The sequence below is a fragment of the Halichoeres trimaculatus genome, unplaced genomic scaffold (genome assembly GCF_033239565.1).
Source record: "Halichoeres trimaculatus isolate MK-OKI-2021-1 unplaced genomic scaffold, fHalTri1.1 fHalTri1_scaffold_5, whole genome shotgun sequence".
NCBI lineage: Eukaryota > Metazoa > Chordata > Actinopteri > Labriformes > Labridae > Halichoeres > Halichoeres trimaculatus.
The window spans coordinates 26,193,288-26,212,849 of record NW_027437183.1 but is presented as its reverse complement, the minus strand read 5'-3'; the positions used below and the strand labels follow the sequence as shown (position 1 = coordinate 26,212,849).

Sequence of the window (19,562 nt, the reverse complement as noted above, 5' to 3'; positions counted from 1 at the left end):
GTAATTGTACTTGTTAAATCCTCTGGTCGGCATAATATTTAAAGAATCCTAATAAAAGAACAAAAACTTTTAGATAATACACAACAAAGTAATCTAAACCTTAAAAATAAAGCTAACTAGCGCCATAAAAGCGAGCTGTACTTCCTGACGTCCTATATAAGACTGGTAAAGTAGGAGAGTGTTTAGTTAGCACTGGTTTTTAATGTTACATGGATTATTCAGTCTTATATCTGCTGTTGGTCTTGAACTAGTGTACAGTGCCGCTAAAGGAAAGACGTGCAGATAAACAAGCCACAGGGTCTTCTTGACTGACTGGTGATTTGAATTGTCGACTTTTAGGGAAAAAGGTAAAATCCATGGTATGAAATCAAATAGTCTATAGGTCGATTTATTTTTAGCTGTTTGAGAGGAGGCTCTGCTTCAGAGAGAACTTGAATGTACTTGAATCCAGCTTTCAACAAACACTGCTCTGGGTTTGTTCAGCACTGGAGTTGTAGCGCAGTGGTCTCTTGGAAACACATCAGAAGTTGTCGAATTGCCAAGGTGACATGAAGTTTGACTGACTGAAGGGTGGGGTGAGGCAAGTTTTCACCTGCAAAATGTCAAAAAGCCTGTAGCTGTGCTCGGCATTTAATTCACATTCAGGAGCCATCCATCCATGGGGCTAACAGTCTGAATGAAGGTTTTGTGCTGGTAGGCACCTTCCTGTTTTACACATGCACTGTAAAGCCCTTTGGGAACAAGGGTTGGAAGGGCAAAAAGCGAGCATGCACGTGTCACAGCTGAAGATTATTCATTTCTTTGGTGAATTGCAGAGATGCTCTGCACAGCAGGAAAGCCTTTTATGGTTTAGACAAAGTATGTGTGGTTTGACATCTGGCTACATGTGTGTCTGTATGAGTCTCTGGAAACATTGTGTGCCCAGCTGTCCACATGCTCTTGTGTTGATAAACATTTTTGGATGAGCTATTACATTTGGGCAAATAAATCCAACCTGTAACATTTAGTCCAGAAGATTAAACCACTGGTAATATTTCATGAAATATGTAGCAATTAAAATGTCTTTTTAAGCATCTGTTGCTTAGATGATTTTCATTTTGTGTTTCTTGTAGGGCTATTTTCACATATGACGGACTCACCAACAAGCTCAAACTAGCTGACTCAGGAGGTAAGGCACCTTCTTATATCTAGGTAGTTTGCAGCGCAAAATTACAATTTCAAGCAGATTAGTTGTTGCCTCATGCTTATTTTATAATTTTGTGAACTTTTTAAAACTTGTGCTTGGGAAAATGATAGCAGACTGTTTTTCCTGTTCTCAATCAGTCTCTGTTTACCGGTGTTTTCTATCACTAACCCCTGTCTGTATCTGTCTAACAGCGGGTGGTGTGGCAGAGCTGGCAGAGAAGTTTCACATCTCCAAGCCTCAATATGGTCTATGCAAAGTGGGAAGCGGGGAGACAGGAGGCCCTCGGATCGCTCTGATCAGCTGGGTGAGTGGCAGACAGGCTCCTGGGGCTTAGCTCATGCAAGCGTTATTAAAGGCATACCAGCACAAATGACTGAAACACACGTATGCTAGTACATACATATGACATTAGCAGACACACGGGGACCTACAGACTTGCATTCTTTGGCCACAGTAAAGTCATTTAGCAGTCCCAAGATAATGGGTTTAACATCTTAAGTGGTCACATACTGAAGTATCTATGTGCTTTTTAATCTGTGTAATACTCTGGAGAAAATCCTAAACAGCTTGACTTATTCACATTGTATGGTCCTGTTTTGACTTAGGCTTTTCTCTGATTTGACATGTGGGAAAATTCTGTGAGCTGATTAACCCCCAGCAAAATAAAACTTACTACGATTAGAAAGATCATATTCTCAGGTCTGATACTTGTCACACCCATGGTCTGATTGTTTTTTAACCTGTTGTAGAAAACAGTATGTATACAAGTTTTTTATCCAATTCATGGGGTAAACACAAGGGGCAGCAGCTGGTTTAGAAAAATGAAGCCTATGAGGAAATGCTAAAGGCTGCTGTTCATTGAAAATATGCTTGAGGCTGGCTGCAGAAAGACCAGAAACAACATACACACCAAATATGGCCAACCAATATGGCCGCGTCCACCGATTGGCTCCATTTCATTCAACACTGCAAGATGTAAATACCCATTTAAAGCTTGATTCATACTTTCAGAAAAATGTCCCTGATATAGAGACTTTTTGATGACCCTAGAGGTTAACATGACTGAGTTTCTCATGGTGTACCGTATGTTAAGTTGTTTTTCATTCCTTCATCTGCTCTACAAATTAAGGCCGCACCAACATCATGTTATAAATATTGAACATGTTTGTTCTTTTGTATCAGACATCTGGTTATGTGGGGGGAACCCAAGCAGCAAAATAAGAGCTAATAACTTTAGTTCATTGAGTGTGGCTAAAAACAAACAAACAAAAAATTTAAAAATTTTGAATAGCAATAGTTAGAGCAGAAAATCAATGGGTTTAGAGTCAAAACTGTTTTTTTTTTCAGAGTGGACCAGGTTTTTTTGCATATCCATTTTTTTAAGGATTCACTTGCTTTGTAGATATTTAAGTAATGAGATTTGAATCATAATACACATTATGGTGTTAGCTGGGGAGTTGAAGGCCTGCCTCAACTCCACCTCTTTGCCTCATGGAAGGTTGACTGAAAGTTTGGTTGAGTCAGCATGACTAACATTATGATCGTTGTCAACAGACTTCAAAACTTCTCCAGAAAAAAAAAAATGCTTGACATTATTACAATCGTTCATGTTTTTACAGTCTGTGGGGGAACCCCAAGGACAGTTGCACACACATTCTGATGTTAGTCACTCTGAATAAAACAATAGTTATATGGGAAGCAGGCCGACTGAGGAGGAAGCACAACAAACCCTGACAGGGTAAATTTGTAAACATGACTCATAGAGAAAGCCAGATGTCAGAAATAAAGAACTAAGCTGTTGATTTGTGATAATCTAAAATTTTTCCTATAAAACATCCAGAGGTAAACTGACAACAACAAAAAATGCTCCTTAGCATTTAGCTTGACAACCATCCTGTTTGTGAACTTTGATGTCATATCTGTACATGAAAACATTTCTAGATTTGGGAGTCCAGACTCATGTGTGGGGTGGGGATGAGAATTGAAAACCGGTTCCGGTTGAGAATCGATAAGAAATGTTCAAATCCATTGATGTGCTTAACGATTCTCTTATCAATTCTTTACATTGTGCCTTATGTCGACTGGTCTGTTGCAGCTATCTTAGCTTAGCAGTTAGATAACGTTTCTCAAGAAAACTCTGATTCAGGATTTTTAGCTCAAAGTTTTACTGAAGAACTGACTTCATAAAGAAATGTACATTACTCTCTCTCAGGAGATTCATATTCAGTACATTCAAAATGGTATAAATCACCTCATTTACCAAAATAACAAAATAGTGCAAGCTTGATGCTAAGGTATATATAAACTGCATTCATATGCTAGCAGTTAGCGCACATCAGTATAACTTCAGCTTCAGAATAGAATTTCAACTTTCATCACAGAAACATATCACATCAACTCTTTGTAAAAAAAATACTGAGAATTTCAAATGTCAAAAGCTAACAGGCAATAAAAGGCTCATGGCTGACTTCATAACTATGGAAAGCTTCCAAACAACTTAAACCATTGCTATAACCACTTTGAGACACTAGATGGCCTACTTGAATAATTAACATATCACAACACAGTACATCAACGTCACATTGTGTGCAATTTTTACCTGTTTCTGTTTAATGATACCCAGAAACATCTAGACTCAAGGACCAATTACATTTTATTCACTTACAGTATAAACTCAATTAAATGTTGTTGACACAGAAAACCTGTAAAGCTACTTTTTGTACCAAGAAAATTCACAACAGGAATTGATAAGAGAATCGATAAAGAATCAGATCGATAAGCAGAATTGATATGGGCATCGGTATTGATAAAATCTTATCATTTCCCATCCCTAGTGTGGGGTCACACAACTTTCAGTTTCAACAACTGTCAAGCATGCTTGTCAAAAGACTTATATTTGGGTTTTATTTTCCCTAAAGGCTAAGTAATGAAACAAAGATGAGAGTGAACCACAGCATTGTGAATCTAAACATTGCACAGCCTGTCTTCTTCCTCCTCTTACTGTTTCCTCGGAGAAGAGGTATGACATGAATGTAACTGTTTACATCCTGTGTTTGTCCGCAGGTCGGCCAAAACGTGGAGGAATACCGGAAGACTGAGTGTGCTGGACACATTTCAGCCATCAAACACTTCTTCAAGGTGCAGTATACCACCACGTGCTAAATCATGAACCATTTACCTTAGGAACTGACGTGCTGAGGTAATTTGTTTGTGGCCCAGCAGTCAGGTACTTGAAACATTGTCAACATACCAGGTCGTCTTTGTGTCCCCAGCTACAGAGAAAAGGTGGTGTTTGTTCTTCATCCCTGGACTCCAGACTTTGTACTCAGAAACTCTAAATTTACCCACAGTAGTTTACTTTGTATTGTTTTGAGAGTTTCCTGTCCACAGTCCACTTCCTGTCCAGTGTTGGTCCATCTGTCCGCCTGTCTGTCAGTGTGAGTGTGTGTGTGTGTGTGTGTGTGTGTGTGTGTGTGTGTGTGTGTGTGTGTGTGTGTGTGTGTGTGTGTGTGTGTGTGTGTGTGTGTGTGTGTGTGGAAGGGGGGATGTCTGAGTTATTAGGTTGAAAGCTCCATTGTTTGTGGTGCAACCTCCAGAAACATCTTCAGCTTAAGTGGTGACAGAGGAGACAGGAAGTAAAGGGAACAGAAAAAGGGGACTTCTGTATATTTTTAGAGACCTGTCAGAGATGATGTGTCAGCTTATAAGAAACTCTGTTATTTGTCATATTTGAAGTAAGGTCTTGTCTCTATATCTGGTCCTCAAACTGTGTTTATTTGGTGTTTCAATCTGAGAGGAAGAGTTTAGCTGACCTCTAGGTTTACTGGTTTCCTTATAAAGGCATCACTGAGGCGACTGCAGAAGCATCCGAGGAATGTTTGTTGTTTTTTTGTCTTTTTTTATGAACAGGGAATGTTGTTTCTGGGATTTTGTGAGCCACTGTAAAAAAAGCCCCCCCTCTGTCAAACTTTGTGTCTTTGTGTGTGTTTGAGAGCATGTGTTTCAGTGTGTGTACTCTTGTGCCCATGTGCATTTTTATGTTGGTTTTCATAACAGAGGCAAAAGGATTACATGGTCAATGTGGCATGTAGTTGGGGGAATCGGATCACCATGGGGGACAAGTTGGAAAATTATGACTTCTGGCCTCCAGATCTGCGTCACAACAGTGAAATAACCTGCTGTCACTTCTTTGACTGCTCAAGTCACAGAGGTGTTTGTGAATGTAGACAGATTAGGAGCAGAAAGGATTAACTGAGGACTAAATCAAATATCTTTCATCTTGAACTAAAAGTTAAGTTAGTGTGTTTTCTAACCCCCCACTTAAACTTTGATTTATCACATAAAGGTGATTCAGACTAAATGAGAACATACTGTATCAGTGTTTATCATCACAGCCAAGCATATGGATTGCATTTGCAGAAATACCCTCACTCAACCTCTGTAGAGATGATACAAACTCTCCTGTTATGCCTTCTAAATTTTCCAGACGTGACCTTTTTCACGCTCTCTCGTGGCCACGTGATCATCTTTCACAGACAGATGGCAGGAGTTAGCAAATAGAGAAGTTACTATAAATAGCATATGACATTTATATAAACTGATAAGATGTTACGGACAGCTACATACTTCACCAATACAAAACACGTGAAGTGTCAGAACTGAGTGGAGACCAAACAAACAGATACCTGAGCCTTGAACAACTCTGGTTTCACAAAAAGATAAAACGATGTAACTTTGAGGTGACCTGAAAACAACGCTATGAAGAAAGAAACCAAGATTCACAGATGATGTTAACTTGGGACTCAATTTGTTAGTTGTATTTTATTATCTTTCATCGCCCCAATTAGCATCTCCCTCAGGACTTTGTTAGTTTATTTACCTTTTTTCTTTTTCTTCTATTTTTTTTTTGAGTCTGCTTTTCTGGCCTGCTATGCTGCATGTCCCGGCTGGCAGCGAGGGGCTTTTATTAAGGCGAGTCTGCAGCAGCATTGTGGTATTGCACAGTATACTCCACTGTGGCTTTGTGTTATGAAAACCCAAAATATGAATAGAGTGCAGATGTTTCCATTGTTATAAATTTCCATTACAATGAAAGCAGAAATAGGCTGCAACATAAGAGCCGTGTGAGTGTGTGGTTGTAGCTGTGTGTGTGTTTCAGGTCATTAGATGTTAAAACACAGAGCCATTCGGCGGCCAGGGGTTAATGCAAATGTAATGCGTAAGTGTAACCAAATTTGGCCACATGACAAACTGGCGAAGGGCCAAATGGCTTTGAAGGTGGAGTAGTGAGTCTGGATTGCCAAGAAGAACAGCAGTTGTTTTGTACATAAGGGATAAAGACATGTCCGGGTCAAGGTTCTCAACCTGAAGCGCTTTAGATCGATCAAATCTGTCATCTTACCTTGACACGCACTTCAGAACAAAGACTTCAGTTTCACCTCAACAAATCATTTGCTCTTTCTGTCAGATTTCAGCTGAGGCTCTGGTTACAGCTCAAAATGACTTCACTGGAAATAAGAAAGATGTAAAACTGTAACAAGGATCTCATCTTACTGTTCATGAACCAGATTGCATTGCTTTCTACACTTGTAAGGCAATATACATTTTTGAAGCATTAATGATTTATGTGAGAGGGAGCAGTTCTTCATCCATAAGTAACTTTTATTTTAGGTGTGTGTCAGCTCTTCTTCCCCAAAGAGGTTATATCAAAGACATGCTATTATCTGTGTAATTTTATAAGAGGTTTTCAGAGGATTCTTGTAGCGACATAGCAGACTTTACATTAAATTTCCACAGAACATTTCCTCTAGGAACAATATCAAACTACATCTTGAAAGGTAAAATAGCGTAAATTGGATTGGATACAACACCTCAAAGACAAAACAATGAGACATTTACAGGTGATTAGTATTATTCCAGCGGTGACGTGATTTAAGAGGATACAGAGGACCCAGAAAGCCCCAGATTAGAGGCTGGGACAATGGGCCCCAGTGACAGGTAGGGTCATAACCACAGAGGCTTGTGGTGAGCCTGGAGCTTGCCCTCTGTTTGTGCCCTGTTAGCCAACCTGCTAAGGGGGACCCTAATTAGCAGGATAGAGCTTACCACAGGGTGTGGATGTTTCATCTCTTAGAGAAGGGAAGTCTGAAGAGTGATAAGAAAAGATAAATGAGAGCAAACTTAACAAATATTACTCAGTGATAAGATGCTGTAGTGGATGAATGCAGTGAACTTTCACATGGACTGACTTTAATGACAGACAAAAGATGAACTCAGGGGGGGCCTTGTAACAGATCTTCAACATGTCTGTTCCTAAACAGTCGGTATATGATAAGCTGCGATTGCAAAACACATTTTGTTGTGATATTTTAAAATACGATAGTGGGCATAACTTTCAGAAAATCAATAAAAGGGGGGATCCCATTAAAGTTTTGTGATTTTTTTAAATTTAACTTTTTTTACTAAATCGCCACCTTACACAAAAAATAGTCCCAGTGTTTTACCATAACACATGAGCAAATCATGATCAGTTAGTTCTCCCGTTAACCTTTTTTATTTAAAAAAAAAAAAAAAAAAAAAAAAAAGGCAAGGAAAAAGGTTTCATTCATCATTTTGAGAAAATTCTGTGTAAGTCTGATCATTAATGAATGAATAAATATTTTTAAAAAAACAAAACAACTTAAACTTTCATGTGTTTTCATTGATACAATAACACAGTTTAGCTCCGGTGTTTCTTCTTGTTGCTGTTACAGCTCCCGTTATACAGATAGGGATATGTTCAAACTTTAATAGTTTGTGTTGTATTTTGTTGTAAAGGCTTTGATTTTTGCTGCCCTCAAGTGGTCAAAGAATCAACTTTTAGAAGTGTTGGGTCTGTTAAATCTCTTTCCTGTGAGTGTACCTTCATTGGTATAAATTATGTTTTAATTTGAAATGAAGTAACACAAGTGAAGCTTTGTCTTTTTAAAAGTGCCTTTTCATAATAACAAAGTTTAATGTGTTGGCCTTTGTGTGTGTATGTGTGTGTATGTGTGTGTGTACTTGGCAGTGACAGTCAGAGTGATATGGATTATACACTGTACTGACATGTATTACAGGGCACACTGGATGCTCTGTTCAGCGTCCGTGTCGGTGTTGTCACTCAGATAAAGCTGTGGTTTCCTCTTGGAGGCTGACAGACCTGGCACAGAGTCAGCAAGCCTGGATTGGCTCTCTTTAGGAAAATAGTCAGATGTCCAAGCCACATACAAACAGAAATATATGTACAGGAGACATGCAAGAGTTTAACTTATGCTTAAGTTCATACATAGGAGTAGAAGCATTGGAGCACTGTTTGTCCTTTGATTCTTTATAATCCTGAAAGCTTCCACTGATTTTTATTTAGGCCTACAGGGTAAATGTTGGACATTAAATGAAGTACACGCTCTTCTTTTCTACATTTTGCAAAGCCAAAAGCTTCTTCCCCTCCTCTTCCTCACTTTTTTTTAATCCCACCTCATGTTGTTCGCTTCTTCCCAACTCCCCCTCTTCATGTAAAACCATCCAAACCAATGCATTCCTCTCCTCAAACTGAAGCCAGGAGTATTTTTTGTTCCCTCACATTCTCTATAACTGAAGCAGTTGCACAACTCTTTGGCTCAAAGTTTGCATAACTCCAAGTCAGACCAAGAGAAAACCACCACAGGGACTGTGTGTTCTTGTGTATGGATTTCTAGGCTTTGTGTGTGGTTGTGTGTGTGGCTTCAGTACAGCATGTAATGGTGGATTAAATTCACATCTGTCTTGCTTTACTTGCCATCTCACTGTGATTCCTCGTCCCTCCATGTTTCAGGAAGCACATGTGTTCATCAGTGCAGAGAAGGTGGAGGATGTGAGGGAGGAGAAGATACGGGAAGAGCTCAGCAAGGCCCAGGCCCAGACTCCTGCACAGTGGGTGAGGAGGAGCTCCAGGTCTGCAGACAAGGAGGAATTAGTGGTGAGTCTCCTGTAACACCTTAACAGTCCACAAGATGGAGACAGAGACTTTCATATACACATCAAATGGAGATGCAGTATTGTAGAATCTCAGTTCTGTAAGCTGTATCCTTAATAGATTTGTGTCAACTGTATTTTTACTCAGGGATGCTGAAAAAAGTAACGTTAATATGTTTTTTGAAAAGTTTTAAAACACTGAGAGTCATTGGAAATATCACATGAAAAGTCCTCTTAATGAATTAGTTTGTAACTCTGTGTTTACTTTTCCCATCTTTTCCCTCCCAGGGTACTAACTACAGAAAAACAAACGCTGCCATGGAGATGAGACTCATAAACAGAGACTCCTTCTGGGCACGTGCAGAGGTAAGACCCTTCCCTATATCTGTAAACTGATATTTACACTCAACTTATTAAAAGTGACATTAACACATGCTCCATTTCCTCGTTGTATTCTGGTGTGTGTCTCAGCGAGAGGAAGAAGAGAGGAAAGAAGAGGAGAGGAGGCGAGCAGCCGAGGAGAGACGCAGACTTGAAAGAGAAAGAGTCTTGAAGGAAAAGAGGGATGCAGATGAGAGAGACAGAAAGATGAACGAGAAGCTACAGATGCTTGAGGAGCAGAGGTTAGAACAATGGTCCCCTCTAGTGGTGGTATTCTGTAAAAAAAAAAAAAAGTACACAGTTAAGAGCATCAAGTTTTGGATAATGATTTTCCTAATGTTTATTTTTTTCTGTCTGGCAGAAGGAAACAAGCAGAGCAAGAGGAAGCGCTGCGCAGGAAAGAGAAGTTAAAATGGGTGAGTGACATATTTTGTTTCTTGTTCTGTAATTTTTCACAGTTTGTGCTTATGAAATTTCCAGCATTCAGATTACATACTTATTTGAAAAACCTCTGATATTTAACTTACTAAGCTGATCCTGATGCTAATTGAAGTAGAGAAAAATCAGTTTTTGAGTTGGGCTGAGTGGTTCTATGGAGAAAGTCCTCTCTAATGTTTTGAAGACAAAAAGCCTAAATTCTATAACAGAAAATGAAAACTAGTTAAGTTTAAAGTCTGTTTAAACTAGTTAGTTAAGATCATGTCTGTTTTCCTCTGGGTTTTGAAATTTGAGTCAGAATTTTTCTCTAAACCTAAGATTCTGGCATCTTTCCTCTGAATTTTGAAATTAAACTCAGAATTTTGGGGAAAAAAGTTTTAATGTTAACTTAACTTAAGGCTGGTACACATTACAGGATTCTCCAAAAGTTCACACATTTTGAGGCCACACACTTGATGATAACAAAAGACAGATCCCACAAGATTTCTCTCTCCTGATCTTTCAGTGTGTGGTCTGCAAGCCGAGGACACGACACACTAACAGATTCTTTAGCAGAGCTTCAGCTTCTTCCTGCTCTATATTCTAAATCATTTCCCGACATGACGGATGTGCATGAAAAAGCAAAAATGTTTGTTTTCGGGTGCTAGAATTTAGAAAAAAACACACAAAAGAAAAGGGATTATGGAAAGTGTTGTGGAGATGGCGGGGATGTGGGCTGTATAAATAACACTGCAGGTTGGTGGTGAGTAAAGTCGTTTTAAGGGTTACAGTTAGATTTCTTACTCCCTCTTTGGTCAGTTAGCTGAGTCAGCTTGCGTCTTGATTGGCTTTGCTCCGGTACCCATGACATTACACGCTGTACCTGCTCGGCTCCTCTCGGAGCGCCCCACACACGACAGGATTTTTAGTCACAAATATTAAACATGTTCATTATCTACGATCTCAGCCTTCTGAGTAGAAGTCGACCGATATGGGTTTTTTGGGGGCCGATGCCGATGCTTTCCAAATTTGGGCAGCCGATGCCGATATGCATAGCCGATTTTTCCAATTAGATATTCAGGCCGATTGTTAAATAAATATATATTTATCACATTTTTGTGAAACGCAGCAATTTCTGAGCAACTAAAAGAAATCTTTTACAACAAGTTGTGTCCAGTCCTCTGAACATTTATTCAGCTTTCAAAACAATGAAATATTTTGTCTGAGTAAACACACAATGTAACGAGCAGTAGTAAACATTCACACTCTTCTTAAAATGTCAAAAAATAAATTTAAACTTATTAATATAATTTGAACAAAAGTATGTAATGTATCCAAGTGGTTCCACAAGTTTGAGGTGCTCATCTTTTTGTGCCTGATCAAAAATTGCGTCATTTTATACAACGGATCAAAAATCGGCCTTTTAAAAGAAAATACGGCCGATGGCCAATAGAGACAAATGTCCAAATACTGGCCCGACATATCGGCCGGCCGATATATCGGTCTACCTCTACTTCTGAGCAGCCCCAACCAGAAGAAATCACTAACACACCCCACACCACAGGAAAATCACACATGATGTCATCAGACAATCGGGCCTTTGCTGGCTTTGATTGTAAGAGGGAGATCAGGACAAAAGTCAGCCCGATTATCCTGTAGTTTGTACCCGTCTTAACAGAATTTTGATTTTTAAGTAGAAAAAAATCCCATTTTCCTCCAATTATTTTTAAGAAACCTTGTTTTCTTTCTGTAAACTTCTGTACAATCAACTGGCAGAAAAATACAATCAAAAAATCCAAGTCTTAAGATTTATCAAGTAAATATAACTTTGTTTTGATTGAAAAGACTTAGTGCGTGTCTTGAGTGTGCTGGTGTGTTTTTGTGCTGACAGGAGCTGCAGCAGAGGGAGCATGAGGACTTTATGAAGGCTCGCCTCAAAAGGAGTGAGTCCATAGAAAAAGCAGCAGTAAGTAACATTACACTTTTATTAACTTAAAGAGGAAAAACTGACCAGGACTCTTTTGCTATTAAAATGCTAGATTTTTTTTTCGATCAAAACCTTCTTCAGGGACTCAACTGTAAAGCCTGTGAAGTCAGTTGAACTTATTGCTGACTCTGTTTGTGACCTGACCTGTAGGAGGCAGCAGCATTAGTGTCCCAACGCCCCATGAACCCCAGAGAGTTCTTCAGGCAGCTCTCATCTTCTTCATCACAAAGTCCCACCAGCCCTGGATCCTCACGCTCAGGTGTGTGTGTGTGTGTGTGTGTATGCTGTGTATGAGCTTACACTGGAACTGCTGCAAACAATGAGAACCAGCTCAATTTACAGCACAAAAAAATGGTTTGTTTTTGGTGTTACAGTATGTTTCTAAACAACCAACTCTCTCTCCAGGCAAACCATTAAGGAGATACCAGCGCAGCCTGACAGACACAGCCTTCATCTTCTCCAAAGCCGAGGAGAGCACATCATCATCACCTCACAGCTCCCCTCTCGTCTCCCCCTTCTTACGTACCTCCCCCTCCCCTGTCTTTCGAGCCACATCTCCCCCTACTAGCCCCGATTTCTGCTCTCTTATTTCTCCGCAAAGGTCCAAAGCCCCAGTGTCTCCTCCCACTTCACCTTTACGCCCTGCCCCTCCGGTCTCAGCTCTGCCTTGTGTCCCACAAACTCACAACCAAACACAGGCCGTCGTTGAGGACAAACCCAAATCACCCACACAACCTTCTGCACCTCCGGCCTCACCGACTCTCTTTGCTTCTTTAAACAACCCCTCCCAGCCACATGCGGAGGCCCTGACTGCTTCACTGAATAACACCGAAACCAATCCAGAGAACTCAGTTTTCTGCTTCGAGTCTGCTGCAGCTCTGCAGGCTCCAACAGCTCCTCTTCCAGAGAGACCACAGACAAACACAGGTAGGCTGGAGCAGCATATAGAGAATTATATGGCTCTCTGATTGTTGTGTATTTAATTTTGTCTTTCAAATGTGTCACAAAATCATTGAGTGTGATGATGAAGAGCACATTACTGAGCTTTTATTTAATTTTCTTGCCAAAGTCATTATTTCTTTTACCTCAAATTTCAGTTCCTTGTAATATATTCCAGACTAAAGTGACTTAGAAGCTTCTGCCAAAACCTACTCCACATACATGAGCCAGACACTATGAATAAGGGGACTGCTGTACAAAAATGACAGTCCAGTCACAATTAAATATTCCCAAAGCGACCACACATTTTCAGTCATGCCAAGCTTAACTTTGACGTAATGACTTTGAGTTTCTAATGATTCTTTTTTTTCTGTTTTACCACTGCCTTACTGTACAAAGCTTTCTTTGTCATTTTTACAGGCTTGTTTAATGCAAACTTGTCTTTAAATGCTCCGACAATAATGATAACTCTCTGTCCACAGACCTCAACACAGCCACCCACAGGCACACTGAGCTGGTCTCAGACTTTAGCTACAAGGTACAGGCTGTGCTGGTGGAAGAGGATGAGGAGGAAGAGGATGAGAACAAAGAAGAAAAGGCTGAAACAGAACCACCGCCCTGTTCTGTAACAACAGGACCAGTCCACACTGAACCAGAGGAGCAAGAAGAGGAAGAAAAGGAGGAGAAGCAAGAGAGTGCCCTGGAGGAAGAGGAGGGGGGAGTTGAGGAGGAAGCTGAGAGAGCTGCAGAAGAGGTGGTGGTTCCAGTGGAAACGGAGCAAGAGGAAGAGGAGGAAAAAGATGATGGAGAGGAGAATGACCAATCAGCAGACAGTGAAGCTGCTCCTGAGCCTGCTGAGCTTTTGGAGAAAGAGGAAGAGTCTGCAGCCATAGGTATGATTTTCTCCTTTTATGTTAAACTACTCTTAACATTTTTTGATGGGTGTGAACTTTCACTGAAAGTTATACTCAAACAAAGAAGTGCAGCTTTTTCTGTTAAAATGACGTTTGGTTGCATGTGACAAAAAAACAAATGGCAACAATGAAATCTTTGTTTCAGATGCAGAACCAACATGTGAAGAACTCAAACACGAGGCCATAAAGTCAACCAATGGGATCACAAATGGAGACACTCAGCAACAGAATGGCATAGGTTTGCACACTCTGTGAACAGCAATTGCCCTTTAAGGATACTTTAGTCTCCATGCTAGCTGTGATTAATGCTTTTCACACTCTACTTTCTCAGAGCGATCTTTGAGCCCGTCTGACACTGAACTCAGCTCACCTGAGCTGGCTGTATGTTTGGATGTACATGGCAAGGTAGAGGAGAACAATGTTGAGGAAGATGAGGAGCATGAGATTTCAGAAAATGGCCAAGAGGTAATGTATCAACACTGAAAGACCACTATTTGTAGCTGCTAGATTGAGCAAAGGTTTTGTATTGAAAATATCTAAAGGAAACTACCGCCTCAATATTTGAAGAGGGATATGAAGAGCTCAAACAAGAGGCTATTGTACATTAAACAAGAGCTGTCACATCAAAGTCTTAAACAGGGCAGGCAGCGGATGAGAGTGTGTGATGGTATTGTTGTCTGGAACATAAAGAAAAATCAACAACAAAAAACTTTGATGATATATATTTCAAGGCTTGCTGAACTGATGCAATCACAAGAACTGGAAAAAATTAGGTCAGGCATATTTGTTTATCATCTTTTGCCTTTGACTTTTAATCATAGACTGTATAAAACATGGACGTAGTCTCCCCGACGTCACCCATCTGTTACTGAAACGGAAAACGAAGCACATCGGCTATAGCGGCCATATTGATAGTGGTAAGGGCTTCACGTACAACTATAGGGTGCCTGTTGGTCACATGACCCTGAGCTGTGCCTCTGATTCGGGGAGCAGGCTATCTTAATATCTTCTGAATGGTCCAGTTAGAAAAAACTTCACCCCCCGTACAGTGTGTGCTGATGGTGAAATCAGCGACTCAGACAGGAGACGTTTTTTGAACCAGGCTGTAAATAGGTTAATTTCTGCTTGGAAAACATTTTTTTTCTGGCTTGGTGTGTATTTGACTTCTGGTACTTCTGGAGCCAGCCTCAAGTGGACACATGAGAACCAGCAGATTTTAGTACTTCCGCATTGTCTCATATTCTTAGACCGGAGGTTGCTGCTTGCTTTTAATCTGTTGTCAGTTCACACTCAAACTCAAGTGACCACTTGTGCGAAACAGAGGATAGTCTCTCCAGGTCTTACTGAGACACAGCTTTGAAAGAAAGGGAGGGTACAGAGATTTTTTCACAGGGTATATAATGTCACAGTGAAGATGACCTTTGACCTGTAGACAAAATATCTTCAGACTCTTTTTAAATTTGCATTACTCTTGTCTGTAGTATGGGTTTGAATTTTTTAGTTTTGGAAATTAACTTTTTTTTTTTGACACGAGACAAGAACTCATTTGACCCTTAACCTTCTCCCTAGACCACTAAAATTTGTGTCAAATATGCTTCTCAGGGTGCTCAGGACAACATGATGCCTTCATCTGTGGATGTTGCTAAGATTGAAATCCAAAATATATAGTAAATATATTGTTAAGTCAGGTGCTAGAGCTCTAAGCATTGGTTGGGGACTATTTTAAAAAGTGGTCTAAAACATTTTTGCACTGGGACATTTTTTCTGATTTAAGTACACCAAACAAAATATCAACATTTTTTTCTTATAAGTTTTAGACGAAATAAAGAAATGTTCTGTTGGCTTTTTTTCTGCTGTGCATTCCATGATTACAGCCTTTCTCTACCTCCATTTTCTTCTCTCATTCAGGTTTTAGCCGAGCAACAAATGTGCGTCCGAGCTCTATATGACTACCAAGCAGGTAGGCTGCCATTTAGAGGATAATCACCACGCATGTGCATGTAAAGTGCCTCCACTTACGGTAATTACACTGTAATTAGTGGGTCCTCACCATGCTGTCTTGCGTTTCCCACAGAGGATGAATCCGAGATCTCCTTTGAACCTGGTGACATCATCAGGGACGTGGAAACAGTGGACAAAGCCTGGTGGAGGGGCTGGAGCAAAGATGGCCGTCAAGGCTTATTCCCTGCCAATTATGTGGAGACCATATGAGCAGGCAGAGGCACACCAACACACACCCAGACTCTCATACACACTCAGGGACACCATCTCCCCTCACTTTTGTTCATGTTTTTACCTTAATCCTCCCACTGAAACTTTGTACTCTCTTTTCTGTGGGAAGGAAAAAGAAAAAAAAGTGAGTCTCTGTTTTGTAGAAAGCAAAAAGAACAAGTGTGACTATATTTTGATGTTTCTTTTTTCCAGAAAAGCTAAACATTCTCACAAGTGTGTAGAAATTACCCAGCCTCATTTTCCTGGATAAAATAGCAGAGACCTTTCTTCTTGGACCAAAATAACTTATTACCTTTTGAGAGGGAGCAGGAGTGTCGGTAGGAGGGATCAGATCACTGTGACAAATGATCACAAACTTGCTTTTGTTGTAAGAACACAAACAGATTTTTTATAGTGTATACTCCTCTTTTTGATCCACACATATAACAACCATTCCAGTCTGCTCACCTTTTGCTATGTGAGAGTTACAATATTCAAAAATAATGTACTGATCTTCACTGATATATAATCAAGATACATGCATGAGACATCAGCTAATAATCATCGTCCTGTGTTTCCTGACTGTACTTGGTCGCACTGTTTTTGTTACTGACAGTCTCACAGCACATATTAATTATCTAAACCTGAAAAACAACATAAATAAGCATAAACGAGCAGAGGTGAAGCCACTGTATTGACACCTGTACGCCTCTGTCACTGTGCGTTGGATGTAATATTTTTCTTTTGTTGACATCTCCCATACATTTTGTTTCATTATGTCTCATCTCAATTTTAGGTAGATTTAAATAAATGTAAACACTATTTTACCATACACAGGTGACATGACAAGAACCTTTCAATTTTGATCTTCTGTAATATCTGTATGTATGTATAAAAACACATCAAAGATCTTCCTTTTTCTATTCTTGGCTTGTATGTTTGTACCATGTATGTTCTTTGCATTTACTCTAAACTTACAAATATATACCGTAGACAAACTCAGACCTGCTTAAAATTTTTTGTCTCTGCTTCATTTCACACTATTTAAGTTGTTAGTACCCTCAATTTCATGAAATTAAGTAATTGCTTATTCAGTTATGTCAAGTTCTGTACCCTTATGCAAGTTTAAAATCAAATGAGAAATTTCAGTTTTCTTTCTTTCTAGTTTTGGGGTAAAGATTGTATCAACAACCTGTTCTTTTTTTTTTTTTTTAACAAAAAAGCCACTAAGGTTAGTACTTATTGCAATATTTTTCAGAAATATGTTATTTTGTCCTTTTTGACACATTGTAGTTTAGCTGCTGCAGTGCCTTCCAGCTTCCATTTGCTGTCATGGTGGAAGAAACTACATTTTTAAACGGCACATTTCACAAATCTCTCAGACAGCTTGGTTGACAAGTCAAAAGTGATACACCCTGTTAGAGCCAAATGTGTAACTTTGACCCTAAATGTAATTCAAAGAAAGAAAAAATTCAAAATGATTGCTTAATATTTAAAAAAAAGGCTAAGCCCCAAAAACTGTAAAAAAAAATCTAAAATTTAATAACTGATTCAAAAAGTTGTTATGTTGAGAGCAAAAAGTTATTATGTTTTGAGCTCAGCATCTTGTTATATTTTGGGTCAATTATTACATTTTGGGTTTTATACATTTTAGAGTTACATTTTGGGTCACTGCTTTAACATGCCCTCTTTACCAAATAGAATTAAAATATGGCAGAAATCCTCAGACTTTGAATGACTATACTAATAGCTACCATGCTAACAGGACTGATGTCTGCGTGTGAAGTCAAGAAGGCAATATTTAAAAGTGTGCATCTCCACACACTGGAGAAAATAGCCACAGCTGTGGCAACTAATTTCATTTTAAAGATTCCAAAATATACAGATCTGTCAATGTTATCATTGACTTTTAACAGTTTAAACTGTAAAATAATTTTAACAATACAGTTAAAAATACAATTAAGTACATCAATTAAGAGATCTATTTAGATTAAAAGGGTTATTTGACAGCCAAAATGAAACATATGTTATAAATAAAAGTAGCAAATAATAAATAGTACTAAAAGAACAGAATTTACACTCTGTACAAAGTCATCAGATAGTTTTAAGAAAAGCAAAATTAATAAACACAACTGTACAGTTGGTACGGTGATTAAACGATGTTATTTTATGGACAATTTTGAACTTTGTCACAGCAATGAAAATACAGACTGATCTCTTAAAACTCATGTACTTTTGAATTCAGTTAGACAACATTGGAGATATGTTGTCATTATTCTTTTTGAAGTTTTTGAATACTGATTTATCTTGTTACCTTACATGAGTTGTAGTACCACACTTGCACCTATAGGTGGAGACATTGCCTTCTCCAGATTGTCACTCACAGCTTTACTGAAGGAGCGCTCAGTGAAATGAACAGATTCCTCAGGACAAAAGACAAAATATTTTGACAAGCAGAGAGGAGGCTCATTGTTACTCACATTTTAGAAGCGGGATATCCAGACATTTCCAAACGCTAAAAATTGCTAATGCTGCTACACCTTAAACAGGATTTTCCCCTGGGGTAATAATGATTGATTGCATATGACATTAATATTCCTTAACCATACACCTTTAATATTTATGGAGGGTGGGGGGCTAGGTTACGCTCTGGTGGTGCCAGTTCAATAACAGTGTTTGGCAGATGTGCCTCTGTTCTGAAATAGAGAGGTAATGTTTGACATGGGTCTCATCCTGCATGAACTGATGCCTGTTGACAGAGTGACTAAATCCATCCAGAAGAATATTCTGCAGAGGTTATCCCAGGAGGCTAATCAGCAGTGATATGTGTGAAAAGGTGATGAGCCTCTTACGAAATACTAATTGGGATGCATGGAAAAGACCCTGGAAAGCTTACATGAGCAAGATTGAGGGAAGAAATACTTAGTTTGAGTTTGAAACGGTTAAAAAAAGAAACTTAATTTAATCTTTTAACACCAGTGTACATATTTTTGCATCAGTAAGGCACCAAAGAGTGAGGGAAATATTGACAGAGAGAGGACATCTGTGCTCAGAGGATTTGAAGGCGGATTGATCCTGACATTTGTGTCCCCTCCTCCTCCCTCTGCAGCCAAATCCCCGTTCACATGGTCATCACTGCAGCTCAAGACATCCCTTGTCTCTTTAGATTAAGCAGACTGATAGGGGCACCAGATAATGCACCAGTCAACTTTCAATGCCCTTTTCCCCCTCTGTTAGGTTCTGTCTTCCTTTCCTGACCCTTAGACCAGTTACAAAAACCACCTCGGACACTAAACTAGTAAAAAATGATCCTGTTGTTTTCTTTTAATCACCTCTTTAACTGACAGGCCCTATCTGACCGAGATCAGTGACGAGTCTGAGGTGAAATGGTGGTAAGGAAGTGCCACTACTTGTCATGTTATCCCAAGAACGGACAGGGACCTAATCTGACCTGGCTGCTGATGGATTGTTCTAGCAAACTCTGAGGTTAGTGCAGACAAACTCAACTCTGTTCTAGGATACACACACACACACTCCTAAAATGTGTGAAGCAGTC

The 19,562-nt window shown here is 39.4% G+C and overlaps 1 protein-coding gene across 3 annotated transcripts in view; it reads left to right on the top strand.

The window, feature by feature from the left end:
• Positions 1 to 17,012, top strand: part of LOC141791026 (uncharacterized) — a 38,982-nt gene extending 21,970 nt beyond the window's left edge. For 2 of the 3 annotated variants that reach the window (XM_074671208.1, XM_074671210.1), the window contains exons 2-16: positions 1,113 to 1,168; positions 1,378 to 1,490; positions 4,250 to 4,324; positions 9,018 to 9,161; positions 9,446 to 9,523; positions 9,629 to 9,780; positions 9,900 to 9,954; positions 11,847 to 11,921; positions 12,093 to 12,201; positions 12,348 to 12,869; positions 13,364 to 13,774; positions 13,941 to 14,033; positions 14,127 to 14,260; positions 15,704 to 15,755; positions 15,870 to 17,011. In XM_074671208.1, coding sequence (XP_074527309.1) covers positions 1,113 to 1,168; positions 1,378 to 1,490; positions 4,250 to 4,324; positions 9,018 to 9,161; positions 9,446 to 9,523; positions 9,629 to 9,780; positions 9,900 to 9,954; positions 11,847 to 11,921; positions 12,093 to 12,201; positions 12,348 to 12,869; positions 13,364 to 13,774; positions 13,941 to 14,033; positions 14,127 to 14,260; positions 15,704 to 15,755; positions 15,870 to 16,006 — 2,206 coding nt within the window. In that variant the 3' untranslated portion in view covers positions 16,007 to 17,011. Of the gene's footprint in view, positions 1 to 1,112; positions 1,169 to 1,377; positions 1,491 to 4,249; positions 4,325 to 9,017; positions 9,162 to 9,445; positions 9,524 to 9,628; positions 9,781 to 9,899; positions 9,955 to 11,846; positions 11,922 to 12,092; positions 12,202 to 12,347; positions 12,870 to 13,363; positions 13,775 to 13,940; positions 14,034 to 14,126; positions 14,261 to 15,703; positions 15,756 to 15,869 lie in introns of all 3 variants that reach the window. The other variant, XM_074671209.1, reaches the window with a different exon arrangement.
• The last annotated feature ends 2,550 nt before the right edge of the window (positions 17,013 to 19,562 follow it).